This window comes from Dipodomys ordii, unplaced genomic scaffold (assembly GCF_000151885.1).
Source record: "Dipodomys ordii isolate 6190 unplaced genomic scaffold, Dord_2.0 Scaffold19, whole genome shotgun sequence".
In the NCBI taxonomy this organism is placed as follows: domain Eukaryota; kingdom Metazoa; phylum Chordata; class Mammalia; order Rodentia; family Heteromyidae; genus Dipodomys; species Dipodomys ordii.
Genome location: NW_012267235.1, coordinates 1888554 through 1913359, shown reverse-complemented (window position 1 = coordinate 1913359; position 24806 = coordinate 1888554). Strand labels below are relative to the sequence as shown.

Below are 24806 nucleotides of genomic sequence, written 5' to 3'. Positions count from 1 at the left end.
GGGGCCTGAACTCTGGGCCTGGGCGCTGTCCCTCAGCTCTTCAGCTCAAGGCTAGCGCTCTACCACTTGAGCCACAGTGCCACTTCCGGCTTTTGCTTATGTGGTGCTGAGGAATCAAACCCAGGGCCTCAGGCATGCAAGGCAAGCGCTCTACCACTGAGCTACCTTCCCAGCCCTGGCCTTAAAACGTCTAAGCCTTCTGAGTGTGGGGACTGTAGATGTGTATCACCATGCCTGGCTTTTGTGTAGCCTTCTTAATGGAAAATGGAAGCCTATTTTTCCTAAGTCAGCTTGACATAGTAAGTTCAAGGCATCTGGCTGTTAATAGCCAGCGGACCTGAACTAGACTGGCTCCTTGTGCCTGTGCTGCTTCAAAACAAAACAACCTGACAGACACCAGTGACACACTGCAGGATTCACCCTTTACCAGTGTGCCTTTCCAAGGATAGTGTATGCTTGGCATTGTTTATGCTACTCTACTTTTGCAGCCCACCAGGAAGTGCTGTATCTGAGGCCCCCCCCCACTGCAGTGGCAGAGCTACCTGGCAGAATCATACTGCTTGCCCCACTTGAGTCATACTCACTCTCCACTTCTGCCATGCATGCTTGATGACTGTGGCAGCTGTGTGCAGCCTCTGGATGTGTTTCCGAGTTAACCAGGAACGGACGGCTGAGGAGGTTGCCAGAAACAGTAGAGATATTAAAAAATGGTCATTAGAGCCAGGCGCTGGTGGCTCATGCCTGTAATCCTAGCTACTCAGGAGGCTGAGATCTGAGGATCTCAGTTCAAAGCCAGCCCGGGCAGAAGAGACCGTGAGACTCCTATCTCCAATAAACCACCAGAAAACCGGAAGTGGCGCTGTAGCTCAAGTGGTAGAGCACTTGCCTTGAGCTGAAGAGCTTAGGGACAGCGCCCAGGCCCAGAGTTCAAGCCCCACGACCGACCAAAAAAAAAAAAAGAAAAAAAAATGGTCATTAGATCTCTAGGTCACCTGTTCTATGGCTACATCAGAGTTGGTGTAGAAGTGTAAAATAAATGGTCCCCCTTGCCCCCATGATGGCTAGCATTTGATACTAGGAGAGTTCTAAAATAAACATTAAAATCTTTTTTTTTTTTTTGCTGGTCGTGGGGCTTGAACTCTGGGCCTGGCGTTGTCCCTCAGCTCTTCAGCTCAAGGCTAGCGCTCTACCACTCGAGCCACAGAGCCACTTCCGGTTTTCTGGTGGTTTATTGGAGATAGGAGTCTCACGGTCTCTCCTGCCCAGGCTGGCTTTGAACCGCGATCCTCAGATCTCAGCCTCCTGAGTAGCTAGGATTACATGCATGAGCCACCAGCGCCTGGCATTAAAATCTCTTGTAACACTGCCCACACCTGCCGGCCTACCAAGTGTGAGGCTCTGAGCTCAAAGCCCAGAATCACCAAAAAAAAAATACATTCTTTTCCTTTGCTTACTTTATGGGTACACTAGATGACATCACCAGATAGGCCCAAATATTCATAAGAGTAATTATTGTGTATGGGAATTTTAATTTTCTTCATGCTTCCACAAACTGACACTGTACAAGGTAGGCTCATAAAACAAGTTTGAGTTCAGGTCTGAACATCACATTGGAAGCAGTTTTCTACTAAGCAGGTAATAGACCTTCCTAGTACTTAGAAGCATTCATAAGGACACATCTACAAATTAGGTATGACCTCACTACTGACAGGTCGTTGGGGTTTATTTTTTGATAGTCTTGCTGTGTAGCCCAGCTGGCCTTGAACCTATGATCCTCCAGAGTGCTGGGATTATGACACCTAGTCTTAGTTTGTTTCTAATATTTTTGTTTTTCAAAAAAAGACTACTTGGGGGGCTGGGAAGGTGGTTCAGTGGTAGAGCGCTTGCCTTGCATGCCAGAGGCCCTGGGTTCGATTCCTCAGCACCACATAAGCAAAAAGAAAAAAGCCGGAAGTGGCGCTGTGGCTCAAGTGGTAGAGCGCTAGCCTTGAGCTGAAGAGCTGAGGGACAGCATCCAGGCCCAGAGTTCAGGCCCCATGACGGGACCCAAAAAAAAAAAAAGAAAAAGAAAAGACTACTTGCTGCAGGACCTGAAAGTGTGGTTCAAATGCCAGCTATCAGTGAAAAGCCAAGTGACAGAGCAAGGCCTTGAGTTCAAGCTCTACTACCAACACATACATAAAACTCTTGCAAATGTTGGCTCATTCATGAATAAGTTCCTGTGGCTTTGGCCTCTTCCCAGGCCCTAAAGGGAAAAAGGTGTTGGCATAGGTACCTACCTATGTCTAAAGAAATAGAACTGAAGGGCAACTTTGAGCCTGCACAGCACTAACTTGTGGAATGTCCTGAAGGCCAGGAGGATGGGGAATTGAGTTCCTGGGCACCATAAGAGATGTTGCTGGGGTGCGGGACACTGCTTCAGCAATGGATGGAGTATGCAGTAGCTGACAGGAGGTCCCACCCACTCACCTGCCTGGAGGAGGGTTGCAGCTTGCCTCTGCAGCTCTTGCTTTCGGTGCTGGTGTCGCCTCCAGCTATACTGGATGCAGCGGGCACTTCGCTCCAGCACCTGAGCACGCCCACATTCCAGAAGCTCTAGCTAGAAGAAGGTTATTCTCTGAGTTCTTCAGCCACTCCTTCTCTTCCTAGCCTGAGGTGCCCACTCCCTACCCAGTAACCTCATCCTCAAACCTGCTCACCACAGAGTCAGTCATGAACACCTTGGTCCTCCCACAGTGTACTGGCACTGTTGTGGCCTCAGCTGGGTCATTGTGTGTGGTCACTGTCTGCATTAAAGCTGGTAGAGTGTGGAGAATGTCCTGGAGGAGAGGTTGCAGTGTGGCCTCCTCGGCAGGTGGAGGACATTCTGGGGGGTGGGAGACAAAGATCCATCAGATGGTGGTCCTTTCCATATACTTCTGTAGACTGAAATGACTGGCTTTGGTCTCCTTAGTAATCTATAATACAAGCTGCTGTTTCTAGCCATTTCTTCCTCCTCCCCTTTTTTTAGGGGGAGAAGTTAGAGGCAGCCCATCTGTTGTCTGTCAGGACCCTGTCTGATCTAATGAGTTGGGAGTCCTTAATGATCCTGTGCCTTGCAGATTCTGCAGCCTTTACTGCCAGGCTCACCTGAGGGACAGAATGCCTAGACAAGGGAATTCCAGGCTGCTTGGCCAGCATTTGTTTCCAAGGCCCCCAATACTGTGAGCCAAACAGGATGATCAAGTAATTTCCTCAACCCCTGATCACATATGGGAAAAGGGGTAACCTGAAAACCCACAAACCAAGGGGTCCCACTCCTGCCCTCCCATGCCTCACGGGGCAGATGCCTGTGTGGGAGTAACAATTACCTGAGGGCTCTGACTGCCTTTAGCTGCCCAGTGCCTCTCTGCAGAGGCTGCCAAAGCAGATGCCAAAGATGAGAGATAACGGCAAGATCAACCAGGGCCCAGAGGGGCTTGGACAAGAGACAGACAGGAGAGCAAACATGGAAAAAAGAAAGGAAAGAAGTGAAAGGAAAATGACAACTATCCAAGAAGGGAAGAAAACAAAGCTTAATTGTCTCAGGACAGCCCACTGAGCCCAAGGCAGGGTGGAGGTGGTGGAGCAGCTATGGCCAGGAGCCTTGCACCTTCTTTCTCCTTGGCCTCTTCCCCCTCCCCTGTTCTGGGACGTGGCCTGTCACCCACTCCCAGCATAAGGTAGATCCAGCTACATGCAAACCTCTAAACCATGAACCCTGGCCAGAATTTTGTGTTAACATTTGCTCAAGTGCTTTGGAGACATGTCCACTGGGCCACAGCAGGGCTCAGCTTCCTGGACCTCTTTTCCTTCTGTTCTTGTCCACTGGCAGGGTCAAGTTCATCTTTTCACTTTCTCTACATCTAGGTAAGTGCCAAAGGTTGACCACTTTCTTCCATACATTTTCCTACTGCCCACACCTCTGACTTTTCTCCAAACTCTTCACAAGGTTTCCAGAAAGCACAAGGCTCCTTCCCTTGCAGTGCCACCATATCTGTATAATGTCCTAGTTCCTTGGCTAGGCTTCCACCTGTCATAGTCTTCCCTGCCACCACTCTGTCCTGAAGAGCCAGCAAGACTGGTCTGAAGTTCTCATACCCACACTAAGGTCTCATGTCTGAACACACTGTTCATATTAAGGTAATGTGTAATGCCTGTCTCCTAGCTAATGCAATTTACTTTCACATACCATCTCCTCCAGGTTGCCTTCCCTGGTCCATATCACCCCTCCACTATCCACAGTACATTCATAGTTCTGCTTCTCTGCTCCATATTCCACATTGCTGAGTTGTTTTTTGAGTTTGTTTCCCCTCACTGAGTCTCCAGCCCTAAGTGGGCATGGGTTGGTACTCAGTAACCTGTGGCTGAACGAAATGGGCTCCACTCACCTGAGGTCCTTTTGGTAACAGACTGGCAGTAGAGGCTAGAGGATGCATGAGGATGGAGTCTTCTCAGTAGTCCATATCGCTCCACAAAGTTCTGGTGAGAGATCCTGGAAGCCAAAACAGGGGAGAATGAATCCGACTGTGAGCCAGTATAGCACTCAGGTTTTATTTTATTTATTTATTTAGTCGGTCATGGGGCCTGAACTCTGGGCTTGAGCACTGTCCCTCAGCTCTTCAGCTCCCTACCACTTGAGCCAAAGCGCCATTTCTAGCCTTTTCTGTTTATGTGGTGCTGAGGAATCGAACCCAGGGCCTCATGCATGTAAGGCAAGCACTCTACCACTGAGCCACCTTCCCAGCCCCAGCACTTAGGTTTTAAAGCTTCTGTTTAATCCTCTGAACACAGCAATGTGCTAGATACCAAGGGCACTCAGTTGGAAGTCCACAGAGACCATTTTAACTTGCTTCTCTTTTTCTGCTGCCTAGGGTGACCAAACTTTCCATCTTGTACATTTAATAGGGTGCACAGCTAATGGGAGGCACGGCTTGCCTCATCTAGTGGCCTCTGGACTGTTGTCACCATGCTTGGCTAGCCTCCTATCTGACCCCACAGCCTCCTCCACTTCCTCCTGCTTTCTCTGCTCCCTTTTCTAAATAGCTGATGACACCTGATATCTGCCCTTCCTCCTCTCAACTACCACTCAATCACTTCCAAGACTGGACTCTGTCTTCCACACTATGATACTAGAGCTCCTGTCATCGCCATCAGCAAATACCACACTACCAAATGCAGTGGCCAGTGTTTAGCCCTTGGGCAGCAGCTGACCCTCTTCATATAGACTATTCTCTCTGCCTCCAAAACATGACACTGTCCTCCATAATTCTGTTCAAGTTGTCCTTGCTCATTATCTACTCTCTCCAAATGTAAGCATTCCTTGGTAAGGGGCTCAGGCTCCCCTTCCTTGATTTCTTCCTTGCTCATGGTGTTAAAACCCATAGGAAGGACCCTCATGTGTCTCTCTAGTTCTTAAAGCTAAGTTCCATCCCACAGTGTCCTTTCTTTTTGGAATATATAAGGGGTCACCATTTCATAAGTCAGGTAATGAGTACATTTCTTTTTTTGGACAATGTCACCCCTTTGTTTTCTCCCAGTTTCCTCCTCCCATACATACCCACAAATTACATAGGTCATTTCCCACATAATGTATACTGAATAGCACAATTGCATTTGTTAACTTTTAATCTATCCCACAATCTTATTAAACCTGCTGAGGCCATGAGAAAATTCCTGACCCTCCCCTCACTCCAACCAAGCATATTGCTTCTGCAGCCTGAAAGCTGACTATTCCCTGTCTCACACTGCAAGCCATCCATCTGTAGTCCTCTTCCTATTACAAGCCATGCTCCCTCCCCTGCTATCAGACTTCATGCTCCATCATTGTCTAGGTCCATCTGTGCACCTTCACCTCACTTCTATCCTGATCCTATGTCCGGCTTCCTCACAGAAGCACAAGGACTTTCTGTGACTACGAATGAGATCCTACAACTGCTTATAACTAGTTTCTACTACATTCAGGACAAACTGCCAAGTCTGCTTAGGCCCTACAAGGCCTGGCTAATGCCAACCTGCCTCGCCTAATGCAGGTTGTCTGGTCTAGCCCCTTTGCAGCTTTATGGTGGTTGGTCCTTCAGTTTAAACTCCATTCCACTCCTCCACATCTTTTTTTTTTTGGCGGTCTTGGGGCCTGAACTCTGGACCTGGGCACTGTCCCTCAGCTCTTGAGCTTAACGCTGATGCTCTACCACTTGAGCCACAGCGCCACTTCTGGCCTTTTCTGCTTATGTGGTGCTGAGGAACTGAAGCCAGGGCCTCATGCATGCGAGGCAAGCACTCTACCACTGAGCCACCTTCTAAGCCTCTCCCCCCATATCTTCTCACATGGATCTCTTCCCTTTTCATAGGCCTGAGCTACTCAGAGGGGCCTGTTATGGACCAGCCTAAGTATCTCTTCTTGTTAGTCCATCTATTAACATGGTTTGTTTCCTAGCACCAGGTATTCCTGTTTCCACAGGAATGTATGCCTCAAGAGGGCAGGACTTTAACTTCCTCATTCACTAATACCTCATCAGCAGTGGTGATTGGTACAAAATAGTGTACCATAAGTGACTGGATAAATTAATAGATGATGCTCCTTAAGTTCCAGGTTGATTTCTACAGATCTGCCTTTCCTGCTCTGGGTTGAGAAGGCTTTTGTCTGGCTCTGGCCCTGTAGAGGATGCAGCTGCTCACTCACCGGATGGGGAAGCCAGCAGCACTGATGTGAATGGTCTCCACAAGGCCACAAGCCTCCAGCTGGCTCAGGACCTGCAGGGTAGGGAGACAGGTTAGGCACCTGCAGGCCAAAAATGCCCTACCTTCTAGGAGCTCCAGGTCCCCCTGAAGCTCAGCTGACAATAATTGTGTTTCTTTGGGAGCAACAAGAAATCAAAGGGCAGCTGGGCATGGGTGGCTCATACCAGGAGGTTGAGATTTGAGGATCAAAGCCAACCCAGGCAGGAAAGTCTGTGAGATTCTTATCTCCAATTAACCACCAGAAAACTGGAAATGGAGCTGTGGCTCAAAGTGGTAGAGTTCTAGCCTTGAGCAGAAAAGCTCAGGGATAGTACCTGGGCCCTGAATTCAAGCCCCACAACCAACAACAATTTAAAAAAAAAAAGAAAAAGGGTTCTGGAAAAATCTCCCTGCTAAAAAGGGTCCTGGTGGTCCCAAGTCCTGTCTGATGCCAGGCTTCTAATATAGCTGAGATCAGTGATGGTTCTGGCTATCTCCTCACCTCCCTGAGCATACTCACTATTTCCCAGTATAGCCCAAACCAAATCTAGTTTTGACTGCAAGCAATGGAGTGGCTCACAGCTGAAGATTCTTCTGCAGTCAGAACCAAGTGGTTCACTTAGCAAAGCAGTTCTGGCTACAAACTCGAAGGCCATATTTACCAGGTGACAGGATACTCAGCACTGACCAGTACCTCATATACATCCCTCAGAGCCTAGTGCCCTGAGGAAAGGGCAACTGCTAGCCAAAGAATGATTTTGTGCAAATTAGAAAAAAACAGTGACACAGACTAATCAAGTCATCCATTTGTAGGGCCCTGTTGGTTCACACCTATAATCCTAGCTACTCAGGAGGCTGAGATCTAAGGATCGAGGTTCAAAGCCAGCCTGGGCAGGAAAGCCCATGAGACTCTTATCTTCAATAAACCACCAGAAAACCAGAAGTGGCACTGTGGCTCAAGTGGTAGAGTGCTCCCCTGGAGCTGAAGAGCTCAGGGACAGCGCCCAGGCCCAGAGTTTAAGCCCCACAACTGACAAAAGAAAAAAACAGAATCATCCATTCCTCAGAACAGCTTCAGTCTTTCATCAGGGAACATGCTTAGTAGGAAAAGAGCAAGAGGAATACAAATCTCCACTTGCCTCCTTGGCTAGGCCCTAATATATAATGCCTAGACTACACAACCAGAAGTGACTGTCCTGCCAGAGCAGGGAACAGCAGCCCTTCCTAATGTCAGGTCCAGCCTGAGAGACACCATTTGGAATAGATAGACTGCCCTTCATTTCTCCAGGCCTTGGCCAGATTGGGCTCAACGCACTGCATTTTTGGCTCAGTGTCAATTACCTCCTCCCGGAGGAAGGTCTGTGCCTGGCCCTGGCTGTTGGGCTTGATGCATCGAATGTAGTGGGGAGTGGTGCTGTGTAGGACCTGCAGGAGCTGCTCCAGTGATGCCTGCACATAGGAGAGACACAAAGTTAGGCAGAGACTCAAAGCCATGAGCTATGGTCCTAGTGAATTACATCAAATTCCTCCTAGGTGGTTCCTCCTACCCTCTCACTATGACACTCATAAGCCCTGGAACAACTGGTGTGGTCACTGAGCAAAGCCCATCCGATTTCCTAACCTTTCACAGCTCCTCACTCATCTCCACAGACCTTTGTGGACCCATACCCTTCTCCCCAGAGTAATCTTCCAAGAATAGTCTTACAACCTCTTGCCATTCACTCAAGGAAAGGTGCCATTCTTCAGCCTGCCCTGGGTGCTGGAGGCTGTACCAGGCTGAGGTAATCTGCTATCTCAGAGCTCACACACACTCAGGAGCATAATGTGTGTTGTACAGGTACCCTCAGTGGCATCTGAGGCCAGGCCAGGACAGTGCTAATCAACTTGGGTTTTCCAAGGTACCTACTCAAGGTAAGGACAAAATAGGGATTCATAAATGAGAAGAAACAAGCTAAGGAAAGTAGTGTAGAAGGGAAGAACAAACAGGCAAGAAGAGATGAAGGACAGGAGGGTTCAGAATGTACATGGCCTGAAAAATAGAAAGCAGACAAGAGAAATGACAAGTCTGCTCCAGCCAAGGAGAGGATTTGAGCAGGACCAGGTGCATGTAACTACTGTCTTACAGCTACCTATCAACAGTGACACCCCACCCTCTATAGGGCCTACCATGTTCTCTACCTGGCTGGCTGTGTAATATTGCACATTATATATTTATATATATTATACATATTATACTATATATATGTATAGTACTAGATGATTTATTGTTTCTTTCTTTTTTTTTTTTTGGTTGGTTGTAAGGCTTGAACTCTGGGCCTGGGTGCTGTCCCTCAGCTCTTCAGCTCAAGGCTAGTGCTCTACCACTTGAGCCATAGCGCCACTTCCTGCTTTTATGAGTAGTTTATTGGAGATAAGTCTCTTGGGCTGGCTTTGAATCATGATCCTCAGATCTCAGCCTCCTGAATAGCTATGATTACAGGTGTGAGCCACTAGTACCTAGCATGTTTCTGTCTTCTATACTGAGCAGAAATTCCACGGGGACTGGGAACATGTCTACTTGACTTACTATTGCTCCCCAGGAAACAGTCCCATTCCTCTAAAGTGCAAGGACCTGATAACATCTGGAAGATTGGTGAGTGAACTGAGTTCCCCATGTGATCACAACCATACCTACCTTAAACTTGGACACCACAGTCAAAGCAGGGGCCCTGCCCTGGCCAGAGGGCTCCTCTTGGGTCTTCTCTTTGGAATTAGTAGGAAACAGCACTGTGAGCAGGGGATCATGGGATTGCTGCAGGAGCCCAGTTAGCTCAGGGGGGACAGGATCCTATTGGGAAAGAGCAAAGCTGGCAGGTGGATTGCTTCTCAGTATTATACAAGGCCTGGCACCCCTAACCACCCAGACCCTCAAAAGCAGGACTTCCAGAGGACAGGGCCTGAGTCCCATACAAGAATGAATCTACAGGGCTGGGAAGGTGGCTCAGTGGTAGAGAGCTTGCCTTGCATGTTTGAGGCCCTGGGTTCGAATCCTCAGTACCACATAAGCAGGAAAAAAACACCGGAAGTGGTGCTGTGGCTCAAGTGGTAGAGTGCTAGCCTTGAGCTGAAGAGCTGAGGGACAGCGCCCAGGCCCAGGCTTCAGGCCCCATGACCGGATACAAAAAAAAACAAAACAAAAAAAGAATGAATCTACAGCTGGGAATGTGGCTTAGTGGTAGAGTGCTTGCCTAGCATACATAAAGCCTTGGGTTCAAATCCTCAGTACACATAAACAGAAAAAACCAGAAGTGGTGCTGTGGCGTAAGTGGTAGAGTGCTAACCTTGAGCAGAGAGGCTCAGGGACAGTGCCTAGGCCCTGAGTTCAAGCTCCAGGATGGGGAAAAAAAAAAAAAAGAGTATACTAGCTAACCAAAAACCCAGATATAGTCTTCTAGGTCATTTTCAGGAAGGTCATCCTTGACTAGCAGAGACCTCAGGTAAGTGAGCCAAGGATGACATTTCTGGATTCAGAGGAGTGAACTCCTAATGGGAAAGCACTATGAGCACAGAAGAATGATTCTGTTTTTCATTTCACACAGAGGCTCACAGGCTATAGCCAAGCCTACCTTGTTCTTCTCTACCAGGCCAGCTGTGTAATATCGTACAGGCCCTGCGAAATGCATCACGATGAAGCTAGGCTCCCTGCTGAGCTTATTGTGGCCCAGGCAGGGGCTGCCTGCCAAGGCACTCTCGATTCGTGTCTGGAGCTGGGCTGCACTGCTTGGTCGATTGAGGCGGCACTCCTGTGGGATGAGTGTGGGCAGTTGGTCACAAAAATGGGAGATTTTCACTGGCTAGCCCCATGGACAGCCAAAGTACAAAATAGTCATCCATGCCTGAGAAAAGCCCAAGATCAACTGTAGGGCTCAGCTTACTAGCTGAATCTCCCTACCTCATTTATAAGGGAGCAGATGCTGATGGGACTCCCTTCGATGAGATCCAAACAGATCTGGTTGTCCTGATAGTTGACAAATGACCACTCTAGGCCCTCAACTGCATATTCCTCCTAGAGGGGCAAGAAAGGAGTGGGGATGGGAGGAGGCAGCTGTAGACTGAGGCCCAAAATAGGGGTCACCCATGGTAGACCTCAGTGCCATAGCATATTCTAGAACACCATCAAAAGAGGGAGAAAAATCAAGACATGTTATATTTCTTATATACGGTTATTACTTGTTAATAATAAAATAAGGCTTTAAGGTAGAACTGGGCTGGGGCTGGAGAGCAGGAGGAAGCAGAGAATGCAGAAGGATGGTCCTGCCTTCTGCCCCTTTACCTGCTGTGCCCTCATGTAGTGGGCCACGAAGTGCTGTTGCAGTTTCTCATTGGCATAGTTGATGCATAACTGTTCTAGACTGTTGTCAGGAAATGATTCAAAGCCATATACATCCAGCAGGCCTGGGAAGATGGGAGAGAACCAGGGCCGTTGTGGGGGCAGGCAGGGGACTACAGTGCTCTTGCTGAGGTCTCATGCTGGACAGCCTGGCGATGAGGTTGAGTGAACATGATGCCTAGTGGTGAGCTGAACATCCTTCTCTGTCCTTCACCCTGTCCCTCTAGGGTGCTTCCAGTCTTTACCCATCATCCTCAGGGTAGGCAGGAAAGCCAAGTGAGGTTATAAGGGGCAGCTTGGAATATCAGGCCCATTTTTAAATCACAATCTTCTGGCCCTGATAGGCACCTCTTCGAGGAGACCAGGTTCCAGGGAAGATATTCTGTGTTAAATCTTTTGGAGGACCTCATTCGTATGGGCAGACTGCCCATAGTGCCTGTAAGCAATGATTTCCTTCTTTATCTGACTGTCCCACTCAGATTTATAAAGATGTTAAATTCAGTATGTCTCCCAGTCTAGTTCTTTCACACACACACTCTCTCTCTCTCTCTCCCCTCCTGGGACTGGAACAGGAAGAAAGGGGTCCTTATGGAGAAGGTACCATTTGAATCTATCTGGAGGCCTTGGGCAGGTCAGATATGGGTTTGGGGAGCAGAGATCTCACCCAAACACTGGTGGGCAGATAGGAGATAGGGCAGAAGGGAAAGAAGCAACCCAGTGTCACACAGAGGGACTCCTGCTTTGCTGTCCAGGGCTCTACTGCTTGTTTTCTGGAGGGTCCTGGTATGGTGAGTGCCTGCTACCTATGAAAGCAGTCCATGTGTCGGGGTCTGCACAGATGCTACTGTTGATCACTGACACCAGCCAGTCGAACAGCCTATTGGGAGGAAGAGAGTGGAGTGTGATAAGGGGCAGTCTGATCCTTGGCGGCAAGATCACTCCCCAGGAAGGGTTGTCACACATTGGTGAGCCCTATATTCTGACCCTGATGGTCAAGTGCTAAATGCTCTCTGTTCAGTCTTATGCTTTTTCCCAAGTATCTGTAGTTATCTGGGCTGTCCTCTCAGCAAGACTGACCCAGCAGGACACGGCCCAGTACCAGCTGGTGTCAGGACTAGAAGGGGCTGTTGGTAGGCCAGGATAGGGTTCACTGAACTTTCCTGAAAAAGTCCCCTGGGAACCCTCACAAGGTACCTAAAAGCTCTTAGAACACAAAATGAGATCATCCTTGACTATATGGCCAGAGGGTAGTATATCCATGTAGTGCCCCAGGAAAGATCAGGACCCACCTTCCTTGCCATGCAGTGCTACGTGCAGTAGTGTTTGAGACTTTGGGCTAAGCCCTCTGGCTCTACCACCTTTGATGCCCTATGTAACACATGGCATTAAGTACTAGAGTTCAGGGAGACAGAAGAGCCTATTAACCCAGTGGCCTGAACCTGGAGCCATAAAGGTGCCAAATCACCTTTGGGCTTTGCTTTGCCCTATGGAGAGCTGTGTAGGCCATCCTCACCAATAGGTGAGCCAAGATCAAACTGGCTCCTTTCCTTGAGTAATAAGCTAAATCTATGTCAGAATGTGTTAATTTATCCACTCAGTACTCAGGAACTGAGGCCAAAGACATGGCCAAGGGGTCTAAGGAACTGACTTGCTTTATCTGGAACCTCCCTGTTCTGAGCCTACCTCTGTTAGCCTTCACCAGTGGTGTCTGGTCTAAACCCAATAGGTCAAGAAGTTGTGAACAGGACATGGCTCTTAACAACCAGAATAATGCTCACCGTGCATAGACCAGTTTAGCCAGACAGTCTCTGCGAGTGTCACACTCAGCTTGGGAGCAGGGCTTCCGGAACACCTGTTGCTGCTTGCCTGCCTTGATGGTTCTGATTCTTAGTGTCTCCAGAAGTAGGTCCTCTTGGAGCTGTAGCAGCAAGGCTGATGTCCTGAGAGAGCCTGGGAAAGGCAAGTCCTCCTTAGGCAAACAATCTCCATCCAAACAGTCCTCCTGATGAAGCACTGAAGCAATCACAGTGGAAACATAACCCAAGTGGACAGAACCTCAGGTTCTGATGAGAGTAGAGACTCAGCAATGGTTGCCATAAGAGCAGTGGTGGTCCTCAAACCCAGAACTTCTGTGTTACCTACACTGCCATGTGTAGGCCAAATAAGTCACTTTATAAACCTGACTCTTGTTCTCTGATCTATAAGATAAAGATGCCTCTCTCACCAGAGAGGTTGAAAGGAATAAATTATTCAAGAAAGAGTGGGGTAAGGAGAAAATTACTCAGGGCAGAGCCTGATAGCAATTGGTTTAATCAAGGAAAGCAGAATAGGGCTGAGTGTAGTGGTACACAACTGTAATCTTAGCTACTTAGGAGGAAAAAGTAAGAGGATTAAGGTCCAAAGCCAGCAAGGACAGTGTGAGCCCCTATGAAAAAAAATCAAAATCAAAAGAACTGGGGGCATAGTTCAAATGGTATATTGCTTGTCTACCAAGTATAATGTTCTGAATTCAATCTTTAGTACCCACCTCCTCACCCCCCCCCCACCAAAAAAAAGAAAAATAAGGCAGCAGAATGAAACATTAATCCTCCAACCTCCACCTAATCCCACTAATGTTGGCCATTTTCCTGCCAGAGTCCACCCTGCTCCCCAACTCTTGCCCCTCACACTTGGCATCTTCCATGAGTTGGCAGGGCTGGGTTTCATCCTCAGAATCAGCAAACCAGATATTGCCAAGATGCAGCAGCCCAGCAAGGACCTGAGGAGGCAAAAAGCATGGTCAGGCACAGGAGACCCACAGTAGGCTCAGCCCAGCTACTGACTGGAGTCATGATGATGGAAGAGTAATGCTTCCTGCTACTGGCCAACTGTGCTACTAGCACAGCTGTATACTAGCTACAGGAATCGTCTCTAAATCTTTGTGGGTTTTTTGGGTGCCAGTGTCAAGTCTTGAACTCAGGGTCTCATTCACTTGCTTAATCATTGCTGGCACTCTATCATTTGAGCCTTGTCTCCAGTCAGGTATTTTGTTGGTTGACTTGGAGATGGAGTCATGGACTTAAGTCTCCATCCTCCAGGTAGCTGGGACAATAGCCATGAGCCTCTGGTACCCAGCTATTTACCTCTCTTTCAGCAATTGTGAGGCATGTGTTGTTATGATGCTTATAGTAAATTGGCCTGGTGGAGGTTAAATCCCAAGCCTGAGTACAACACACTGAAGAGAAAATGGGATCTCAGGCAGCCTGACTGCAGGTGCCTCCTAAGGCAGCCAATGGAGTCTTCATGTCTAATTCTGTCTTTCCATTCTTACTTTCCAGGAACAGTGCAGGAATACCCCTCCTGATAGTTATTGGCCAGGGTTATTTCTGTGGTCTGCTGGGGGCTTGGCTCTGACTCCATAGGACCCTTTCTCAGCACTGAGGCTTAGGATGGCCCACCTATGATCTTGATCACTGTAGAGGATGGCCATCCTTCTGCATTTGTACTCAGCAAGCTACAGTATGGAGCTACAGAAAGGAGAATCCTCTTCAGACTCAAAAAACCTTTGGACCAGATACTAGACACAACCTACCCCAAGAGAGGGCTGCTAAGCCCAATGCACAATGTGCCTGTGGCAGAGGGTCATGCTATATCCCCAAAGCAGCACTCATACCCAGAATCCTAGTGTTTTCCACTTACTGAGACTGTTTTCTGCCCAGGCTCTTACCTGGCAATGTCCACACAGACATGACATCGTCTCCCTTCCCTGCCTGAGCACCCCCCATCTGAAGTTGTCAATTTCCACTGTACTGCGATCTTCCTGCAGAGGCTTCCTTGCCCCTGCTGTGACCCTATCCTATCCATGCCCTCTTGCTCTAGGGGTGAGGTGGTGAGCAGGGGAGGAGGCATTCAGCCCTGTCAACAAAGACAGGAGAAGGGAGGCAGAGTTAGGAGGAGAGTGGCCAGATCACCTTGGGTATGAGAGGGAGAGAGAAGGGGCTGAGGTAGAGGAAGAGGAAGGTAGGAATCTAGAGGGATTTTACCTGGGACAAACTTATGCTATCACCTGTTAGGTTAATTTACCGCTGATCTTTCTCAAGCATAAAATGGAAACAATCACACATAAGACCAAGTAATCTAAAAATAACAAACTTTTTTTTTTAAGTTTTAAAGTACTGGACAAACATGATAGGATCTTTTCTCTATTCTGCAGGAATTCATTACTTGAGCCCTTTGCTGTCTAGTGCCATGTTCTGCACTCCAGCACTAGGTACTGTGTCACTGAGCCCAGCACCTCATCTCCAGGCTCAGCCAAACAGACTGAGAGGGTTGAAAATTGTATACTGGGGTCAAAGTGCTAAATGCTCAGGCAAAGATGGAGTCATAAGTCCAGCGGAGACATATAAAAAGGGTTGCCCATCACCTCTGTTGCATGTTAAGTGGTATGACTTTTCTTCTGACCTTAAAGATGTTGCTCTGGGTGGGGGTGTCGATACCCAAATGGAGCATGGCCTCTCTGGTCACCTCAAAACAATCCTCTGAAAAAGAATCCATGTCATAGCCCAGTGGTCAGGAGGGACAGTGTGTATGTGTGTGTGTGTGTGTGTGTGCGTGTGTGTGTGTGCATGTGTGTGTGTGCATGTGCACGTGTGTGTGTGTGTGTGTGTGTGTGTGTGTGTGTCAGGGAGCCAGGTAAGGTCTCTCCTACCTTCCAAGGTCTTCTCTGGGTTGGGCAGCCAAGAGAAAACAGCTCCCTCAGGAAGATGCCACTGGAGCCGCTCATCTTCACTGGCTCCTTTGCATATCTGTGGGGAGGGAGTGGGTGGGAAATCCATGTGTCCAAAGGTCTGAGATTAGAGCAGGCAGGGGACAAAAGTGGCAAACATAGTCCTTGATATTTCCAACCTAATTCAAAAACCCTGTTGTGGGAAAGTTTGTAGTCTGGTGAAGAATACACAACTCCTGCCTGGGGGGCACCTGTCTTGTCTAGAAAGGCACATCTTCTACCTAAGAATGCTTCCAATCTGACCATAAGGGAGATCTCCTATCCATGCTGGAGAAGCCCAGGCTAGGGAAGTAACACAAGTCCAAGGCCCTTCATTCTGTTAGAGGAAACAGTTCCCATTTTAGAACAGCCCTTAGACTGATGATGAGACAAAACAAATACCCAGGCCAGAAGCCCAAGAGCTTAGTACAGCACTGGAGGCCAGACTCAGCATGAGGCAAAAATGTTGCATGTGCAATTGATAGGAATAGGCAGCAGCATGGGGTATGCTAAGGATAAGAGACAGTCCTATCCCTGTCCTGCATCTGAGCACGATGATACCACTTGGTACAGACCTGGTAGAAGATGTGGAAGTTCCTCTCATTGGTGGCCTGGCAGGCAACACGAGTTTTCTCTAGTAGGTACGTCTGGACTGCAGCTCCTGTCATCTGCTGGGCGCTGGTACATATTACAGATTAATTCCATTACCACCTATTTACCACTAAACTATATGATAAGTGTCACCTAGAACAAGCTCTTCTTGTTCATGGGTTGGAACCACTGAGAATGTCTTTGGGTTTTCTAGGACATTCTCTGCCTGGGGTGAGCAGAGCCAAGGCCTCTGTGTATTACTTCTGTCCCATCCTAAGGCAAAAACAGAAGCTCTAGCTTCAAGCTTGGGGTTATGGCCTGGAGGTAGCAATTTAACAAGAAGTCCTTGATCAAGAGTGGAAGCCAGGAGGAACACACAAGCCATGACAAGAATATTACTCCAAAGGACAAAGTAGTTATCAGAATCCCAGAGTTCACTGATCTAAAGAATCCCATACAAGAAGTGGCGCTGTGGCTCAAGAGGCAGGGCACTCATCTTGAGCTAAAGAGCACAGGACAGCACCTAGGCCCAGAGTTCAAGCCCCAAAACCGACACACAAAAAAAGGAAGTTTGCTGGGAAGTTGGTTCAGTGGTAGTAGAGTGCTTGCCTCGCATGCATGAGGCCCTGGGTTCGATCCCTCAGCACCATATAAGCAGAAAAAAGCCAGAAGTGGCGTTGTGGCTCAAGGGGTAGGGTGCTAGCCTTGAGCTGAAGAGCTGAGGGACAGGGCCCAGGACCAGAGTTCAGGCCCCTCCATGCCCCCCCCCCCCGCCCCAAATGAATCCCATACACATATAGAGCAGAATTGCACACAGGGGTGACCCAGGCTGGCAACTGCTTCAGCTGCTTACCATCCAGTCCCTGCCTTCCCACGGGCCAGCAGCAGCTATTACCTGTTCATTTGGAGCTGAATGAACTTCCCAAAGCGACTGCTGTTGTTATTCCTCAGCGTACATGCGTTCCCTACAATCACATGTGTGTTTATTCCTCACCCCCTCCTTGGTTTGCAGAGTTCCCACAGCCCACTCTGGCTCCAGGTCTGCTGGGAGCCATGTCCCTTCCCTCTAGTCAACTGAAGGCTGCTTCACTGATTTCCGTAAGAGGGATAGAACTAGGGGGTTCAGGAGAGTTAGAAACTTTGTGACAAGGTAGGAACTGGAATGAGCAAGTAGAGGCAATGAGGAACTTTTTTCTTTGACAGTAAAATAAAAAAAACAATGAACTATGATTAATTGGCCTTAGACAAGCCACATCTGGGCTCCAATCCCACATGGACACTAATAACTAGTCATCCTTAGACTTAGACCAGATAAGCCACAGGTCCTGTGCAGAACTAGTATTACAAGGACCTAGGCTAGAAGGAAGAAGGTTTGGGGGAAGAAGAAAGATTTGGAGTCCAGATAGTTAGGATGTAGTCATCCATCAACCCTGAGAAGGTATCAGGTCTCTGCCTCATCTCTGCCTGAAGATAGCTAATTCTAAAGGAAACTGGATGAGGCACAGTGCTGAGGATGCTGAGCTCACCAAATGCTTCCATGACAGGGTTGGAGTTCAGGATTCGCTGTTCAATCCTCTCTGCAATCTTGTGGCTCTCCCAGGAAGCAGGTGAGGCAGCCACCACAGCATAGAATTTCATCAGGCAGCGGGAGGTCCATGTCTGTGGCAGAAATAGCGCCATGGGAAGTGTGTCCATGTTCTTTTCTAGTATCAAAGTGCCAGAGGGAGCAGGGCACACAGAGCTTTCACCATAAGTGCTGCTAATCAAATGCTGAAGGCGGAAATTCAACTGTGATCTTGGGCAAGGCATTTCCTCTCCTCTATGAAGTAGGGGGTGATACCTGTGCTTCCAGCTTTAGAGGACGCACTTAGAAATGAGAGGGGCCAAGGTAGACAGGACAACTCTCCTAGCCCAGGCAGGCTATACAATGTCTCTGAGGTATCACAGCAAATACTGATTACTTTGTGGCAGGCACTGATCTAGAAAGACTTTATAGAGATGCATGGGGCTGGGAAGGTGGCTCAGTGGTAGAGCGCTTGCCTTGCATACATGAGGCCCTGGGTTCCATTCCTCAGCACCACATAAGCAGAAAAAAAAGAAAAAGAAAAAGCTGGAAGTGGCGCTGTGGCTCAAGTGGTAGAGCGCTAGCCTTGAGCTGAAAGCTGAGGGACAGCGCCCAGGCCCAGAGTTCAGGCCCCATGACTGGACCCCCCCCAAAAAAACCAAAAAAACTAGAGATGCAGATATAATGTATTTATCTTTTTTTTTTTTTTGGTCGTACTGGGGTTTGAACTCAGGACCTTGTATTTGCTATGCAGGTGTTCTACCACTGAGACAGATCTCCAGCCTTCTTTTTCACTAGTTATTTTGTATAGAATCTAGCTTTTTACACAGGTATATGTCTATATCACAATCCTTTTATTTTTTGCATCTTGCCAGATCCAGTTTTTTTCTATTGAGATGGAATCTCATAGTTTTCTGCCTGGGCTGGCCTGGAATGGCAGTCCTCAGGATCTCAGCCTCCCGTGTAGCTAGGATGACACTTGCAGCTATTGGTTAAGAAAGGTATGTCATTGGTCTCAAATCTCAATCCTCCCGATTCCAGCCTCCCAGTAGTTAATATTACAGGTACCTAGTTTATATATCTCTCCTTTCCTTTTTTGGTGCTAGTACTAAGGTTTGAACTAAAGATCTGTGTGCTGTCTCTTAGATTTTTCTAGGCTGGCATTCTACCAATGGAGTCACAGCTCCATTTCTGGCTTTTTGGCAGTTAATAGGAGACAAATCTCAAGGGCTTTCCTGCTCATGCTGGTTTAGAACCTCAATCCACAGATTGCTACCAGTACCTGGCTTAGGGTTTTTTTTGTTAGTGGTCCTAGGGATTGAACCTAAGGATATATAAATGCTAGGTGTGTGGTATACCACTAGCTACACCAACTCAAAATGCAGGCAAGATGTGTTTTTGGTAGGGCTAAATAAGGGTAATTTATTCTTTTTCACTCTAGTTTAAGGTATTTTATGGACTGAATTGTGTTCCTTCCCAGATTCATAACCCTAACCGTTAATGTGACTATACCTAGAAATAAGGTCTTTAGGAAGCAGTTAATACTAAATGAGGTTCTAATAGTAAGGCCCTAATTTGATAGAGCTGTGGCCTTTCTTTTTTTTTTGGGTCCGGTCTTGGGGCCTGAACTCTGGGCCTGGGCACTGTCCCTCAGCTCTTCAGCTCAAGGCTAGCGCTCTACCACTTGAGCCACAGCGCCACTTCCGGCTTTTTTCTTTTTGCTTATGTGGTGCTGAGGAATCAAACCCAGGGCCTCATGCATGCAAGGCAAGCGCTCTACCACTGTCACATCTTCCCAGCCCCAGAGCTGTGGCCTTATAAGAAGATGAAGAGCCGGGCGCTGGTGGCTCAAGCCTGTAATCCTAGCTAGGGTCTGGTCATGGGCCTGAACTCTGGGCCTGGGTGCTGTCCCTCAGCAATTCAGTTCAAAGCTAGCACTCTACCACTTGAGCCATAGCGCCACTTCCGACTTTTTTTTCTGGTTATGTGGTGCTGAGGAATCAAACTCAGGGCCTCATGCATGCAAGGCAAGCGCTCTACCACTGAGCCACCTTCCCAGCCCCGAAGAGACTCCTTTTTCTACCTCCCATATCAGGTCATGGTTAAAAGGCTGTAGACTGCAAGCATAGAAAAGAACTCTTACTAGAACCCAACATGTTGCACCTTAATCTTGGTCTTTTAGCCTCTAGAACTGTGAGAAATGCACTTATTTTCATTAAGCCACCAGTACTAGTATTTTGTTGTGGCAGCCAGAGTTGACTGATACAAAGTGGATGCTTAGGTCATTTATTTGAGTTCCTTCTCTATAATAAGATTTGAATGCTATAAATGTCTCCCTTTTTTTTTTTTTTGGTGGCTCTGGGGACCCTAAGCTCTTGCTTGACTTGCTTGTTCATGGCTGGGGCTATCTTTTGAGCTATGCCTACAGTGCAGCTTTCTGCTGTTAATTGGAGATGTAGTCTTATGGAATTTTCTGTCTAGGTTGGCTTTGAATGGTGATGTTCCTCAGCCTCCTGAGTAGATACTTTATCTCTACAATACATACACATATTTTTTGCTATAGAGTGACCTATTTTTCTTTCCCTTCCTCCTCCTCCCTTCTTCCTCTCTTGTATTATGGTGGTTTGAATTTAACCTCACACTTACTAGGTAAGTATTTTACCACTTAATCCATACTCCTTGGACCTGATCTGGCTGGCTACCTTGCTCCCAGAGATGATTCCCTTCTTCATCTAAATCCTAGCCTTTGCCCAAAAGCTGGATGTAGCACTTTAATCTCTGATTCTCCAAGACATCCCTTAGTGCCTAACCCACAGCCTAGGACTTAGCAGGTGCTCAGAAACTCTCTCATATCTAAGTGTAGGCATTTATGGTCTAAAGTAGGGATTTATGGTATAAAGAATCATATATGAAGCCAGGCACCGGTGGCTCACGCTTGTAACCCTAGCTTCTCAGGAGGCTGAGATTTGAGGATCATGGTTTAAAGCCAGCCCGGGAAGCAAAGTCTGTGAGACTCTTATCTCCAATAAACCACTAGAAAACCGAAGTGGCACTGTGGCTCAAGCAGTAGAGCATTTGCCTTGAGCTGAAGAGCTGAGGGATAGTGCCCAAGCCCTGAGTTCAAGCCCTATGGCCAACAACAACAAAAAAGAATCACATATGAAGTAAAAATGCTACAGTAGAAAAGGGTGAATCAGCTGGGTAAGACTTGGTAAGCAGGTGATGTGAGCTGGACCAGTAGCCTTCTCTGACTTAGTTGAAGCATAACTTGCTCATCCTTATGCAGTATTCTACCTCACTTGTGGTTCTGCCATCCATGAGGCTTCATGGCTACACCAGGTGCTTCTGTTCTCTGCCACAGCTGGTCCAATATATTGCACATGCCACTGTTATGGTCAACAGAATCTCTAAGGGGTTCTGTTAGACTACTCTAATAAACCACCTCCCACAGTAAACCCAGCTACTTTTGGAAGAGCCCTAGCTGTCTTGTGCTAAGCATGCCATTAAGTAGTGCCATATGTGCATTTTATTTTACTTTGTATTATTTTGTTAAGACAGAACCTTTCTACGTAGCCTGGCTTGGCCTTCCAATCTTCCTGCCTCAGACTTCCCAGGGCTGGGAGTAGAAGAATGCATCACTATGCCTGGCAACACTGTCTCTTTAATTTTCACACAAGTCCAAGAGTTGGGTGTTGATTCTCTTCTCTGTCTCATTTTACAAGTGAGAAAACTGAGGTTTGCAGAAGCAAAGGACCTTTCAGATATGCTCTTTTAAGCACTATACTAGAACCCCCAACAGCTGATGTTCTTACCAGTGGTACCAGAACTGGTAAAGATGTTTGATGAGAAAGTGAAGCTCAGTGGGAAAGTATTTCACTGAGCAAGGGTGGGAGCAGAACCTGCCCCCCGTCTCTCTCTCTTCGTGGGTCATGGGGCTTGAACTCTGGGCCTGGGAGCTGCCCCTGTACTCTTCAACTCAAAGCGAGAGCTCTACTGCTTGAGCCACAGTGCCACTCCGGTTTTCTAGTGGTTAATTGGAAATACGAGTCTCATGGACTTTCCTGCCTAGGCTGGCTTTGACCATGATCCTCAGATCTCAGCCTCCTGAGTAGCTAGGATTATAGGCATGAGCCACAGCACCTGGCTTGGAACCTGTCTCTTGACATCAGGCCAAGTACATAGACCTTGGCACACCAACTTCTTGGTTTAGTTGCCTATCTGTCAGTGACAACCCAGCAAATTCCACTAGGAATTACCCCTGCCTCTCCGCCCACTAAGCAGGGTATGAGTTGACAGGATGGTAAAGTAGCCCTCCTACCTTTCCAGCACCACTCTCTCCACTGACCACAATGGACTGGTTGACTGGCTCAATCAGGCTCTTGACATTCCTATAGCTCTGTTCTCCCACAGTAAAGATGTGGGGCTTCAGTTTCTGAAACATCAAGGAGTGAAATGTACATAAGGGAACACAAATCTTCAATTTGACTCAATGAAGGCTGAGATGGATAGTTTGCCAAGAGCAGTCAGTGCCAGCATGCTCCTCCAGAAGAATTTACTGAATTGAACAGTGTTAGGCCCAAGTATGAAATTCCTATGGTGGATTTACCTACTTGTATTGTTTCAGCCTAGAAGCAATGCTGACTCAGAACACTCTGTGACCTTAACTTTATGTCCTCTTCCTCTTCATTTTTTGTTGGCTGTGGGGCTTGAACTCAGGACTTAGGTGCTGTCGCTGAGCTTTTTTGGTCAACACTAGTGCTCTACCACTTTGAGCCATAGCTCCACTTCTGGTTTTCTGGTGGTTAATTAGACATAAGAGTCTCATGGACTTTCCTGACCAGGCTGGTTTTGAACTGCAATCCTCAGATCTCAGACTCCTGAGAGGCTAGGATTACAGGCATGAGCCACCAACACCTGGCTTTTCTTCTTCTTTTGTCTTCTTTTCTTTCTTCTTTACCTTTTGGTGGAACTGGGGTTTGAATTCAGGAACTCACACTTACTAGGCAGCTGTTCTACTACCTGAGCCATGCCCTTAGACCTTTTATTTTTCTTTATTGTCTTATTCTGCTGATTGTTATTTTATGTTTTCATACTTTGCAATTTGCAAGAAAAAAACACAAATGAAAAAACTTTTGTAAGTTATTGCCTAAGAAGTTTGTGCACTAGTTAAATAATTAGTCTTATTTAAAGATGAGTTGCTGGGTGCCACCTGTAATCTTAGCTACTTAGGAGGCTGAGATCTGAGGATTGCAGTTTGAAGGTGGGCAGGAAAGTCCCTGAGACACTTATCTCCAATAAACTATTCAGAAAAAGCCAGAGGTAGTGCTATGGCTCAAGTGGTAGAGTGCTAGCCTTGAGTACAAAGAGGCTCAGGAACAGCTTGCAGGACCTGAGTACAAGCCCCAGAAACTGGCATAAATAAATGAATAAAGGTAAGTTATCGGGAAAGGGGGGAGTGTAGTTGTGGAGGTGGGAGGGAAAGGATGGTAGGGGAAAAACAAAGGAGGAGGCAACAAAGCTTGATAAGAAATGTACTCATTACCTTGCTCATGTAATGGTAACCCTTCTGTACAGTATTTTCACAATAAAAAACTTTTTTTTTTTTAAAGGTAAGCTATCCAGGACTAGGAGCATGGCTCAAATGGTGGACCCCTTGTCTAGTAAATGTGAGGCCCTGAATGCAAATCCCTGTACCACAAAGAAAAAAAATGGAGTTATCTGAGTTTCACAAGAATTAAATAACCTTCCAAGAATATCCATTGACTTGAATTCTAAAACTACTGTTGCCTTTTTTTTTTTTTCGTTGCCACTCCTGGGGCTCGAAATCTGGCCTAGGCACTGTCCCTGAGCTTTTGTGCTGAAGGCTAGCACTCTACCATTTGAGCCACAGTTTGTCTTCCACCTTCCCCCCCCCCGTCCCCCACCCCCCCGGCAGCTAATTGGAGATAAAGAGTTTTCACTGCTGAGATCTGTTGGCTAATGCCTGTAAACTTACCTACTCAGGAGGCTGAGACCTGAGGATTGTAGTTCAAAGCCAGCCTGGGCAAAAAGTCTGTGAGACTCTTATTTCCAACTGACCACCAAAAATCCAGAAGTGGGGCTATGACTCAAAATGGCAGAGTGCTAGCCTTGAGCAAAAGAGCTTGGGGACAGTGCCCAGGCCCTGAGTTCAAGCCCCAGGACAAAAAAAAAAAAAAAAAAAGCCATACAGACTTTCCTGCCCAGGTTGTAATCTTCAGATCTCAGCTTCCTGAGAAGCTGGGTCACTGGCACCCATACAAAAACCACTATTCTTTTTGTTTGGCCAGTCCTTGTTATTTTTTCTTTTTGCCAGTCTTTTTGGGGCTTGAAGTCAAGGCCTAGGCACTGTCCCTGAGCTGCTTTTGCTTAAGGCTAGCACTCTACTACTTGAGCCACAATTTTTCTGTCTATGTGGTACTGAGGAATCAAACCCAGCATTTCGTTCATGCTAGACAAGCACTCTACCACTGAGCCATATTCCCAGCCCCAAAGCTACTATTCTTTATTTTGATAAATATTGTCTTCATTGTGCCAGTTATCAAGCTGGGCACTGGAGAAACAAAGGGGACCATGATGAAGCTTTGCCTTTGAGATAGCAGACAGTTGGTCAGATAGGAGTTTTCAATACAGACTTCTTTTGATTCCACTTGGACACTTCCCCATGCATGCATTTCTGGAGGAGAAGGCAATTTGCATGAGCCCTCACCAGCCTGGCTAGTAATGACCACTTAACTCTTCCTGAGGGAGTAGGAACCCCTTTAAGTGTAAGAGCTGTTTCT

General features: G+C 47.4%; 1 protein-coding gene across 4 annotated transcripts in view; it reads right to left on the bottom strand.

Moving 5' to 3' along the window:
* Myo19 (myosin XIX) overlaps positions 1-24806 on the bottom strand; it is a 34878-nt gene that overhangs the window by 2919 nt on the left and 7153 nt on the right. For 2 of the 4 annotated variants that reach the window (XM_013013432.1, XM_013013433.1), the window contains 19 exons: positions 22325-22438; positions 17969-18101; positions 17338-17407; positions 16427-16529; positions 15795-15891; positions 15548-15624; positions 13775-13865; positions 12886-13057; positions 11911-11984; positions 11051-11172; positions 10670-10783; positions 10344-10520; positions 9413-9565; positions 8080-8187; positions 6701-6771; positions 4410-4513; positions 2700-2866; positions 2470-2599; positions 585-670 (listed from right to left, as the gene is read on the bottom strand). In XM_013013432.1, the coding sequence (XP_012868886.1) occupies positions 585-670; positions 2470-2599; positions 2700-2866; positions 4410-4513; positions 6701-6771; positions 8080-8187; positions 9413-9565; positions 10344-10520; positions 10670-10783; positions 11051-11172; positions 11911-11984; positions 12886-13057; positions 13775-13865; positions 15548-15624; positions 15795-15891; positions 16427-16529; positions 17338-17407; positions 17969-18101; positions 22325-22438 (2163 nt within the window). Of the gene's footprint in view, positions 1-584; positions 671-2469; positions 2600-2691; positions 2867-4409; positions 4514-6700; positions 6772-8079; positions 8188-9412; positions 9566-10343; positions 10521-10669; positions 10784-11050; positions 11173-11910; positions 11985-12885; positions 13058-13774; positions 13866-15505; positions 15625-15794; positions 15892-16426; positions 16530-17337; positions 17408-17968; positions 18102-22324; positions 22439-24806 lie in introns of those variants that run through there. The other 2 variants (XM_013013435.1, XM_013013436.1) reach the window with 2 other exon arrangements.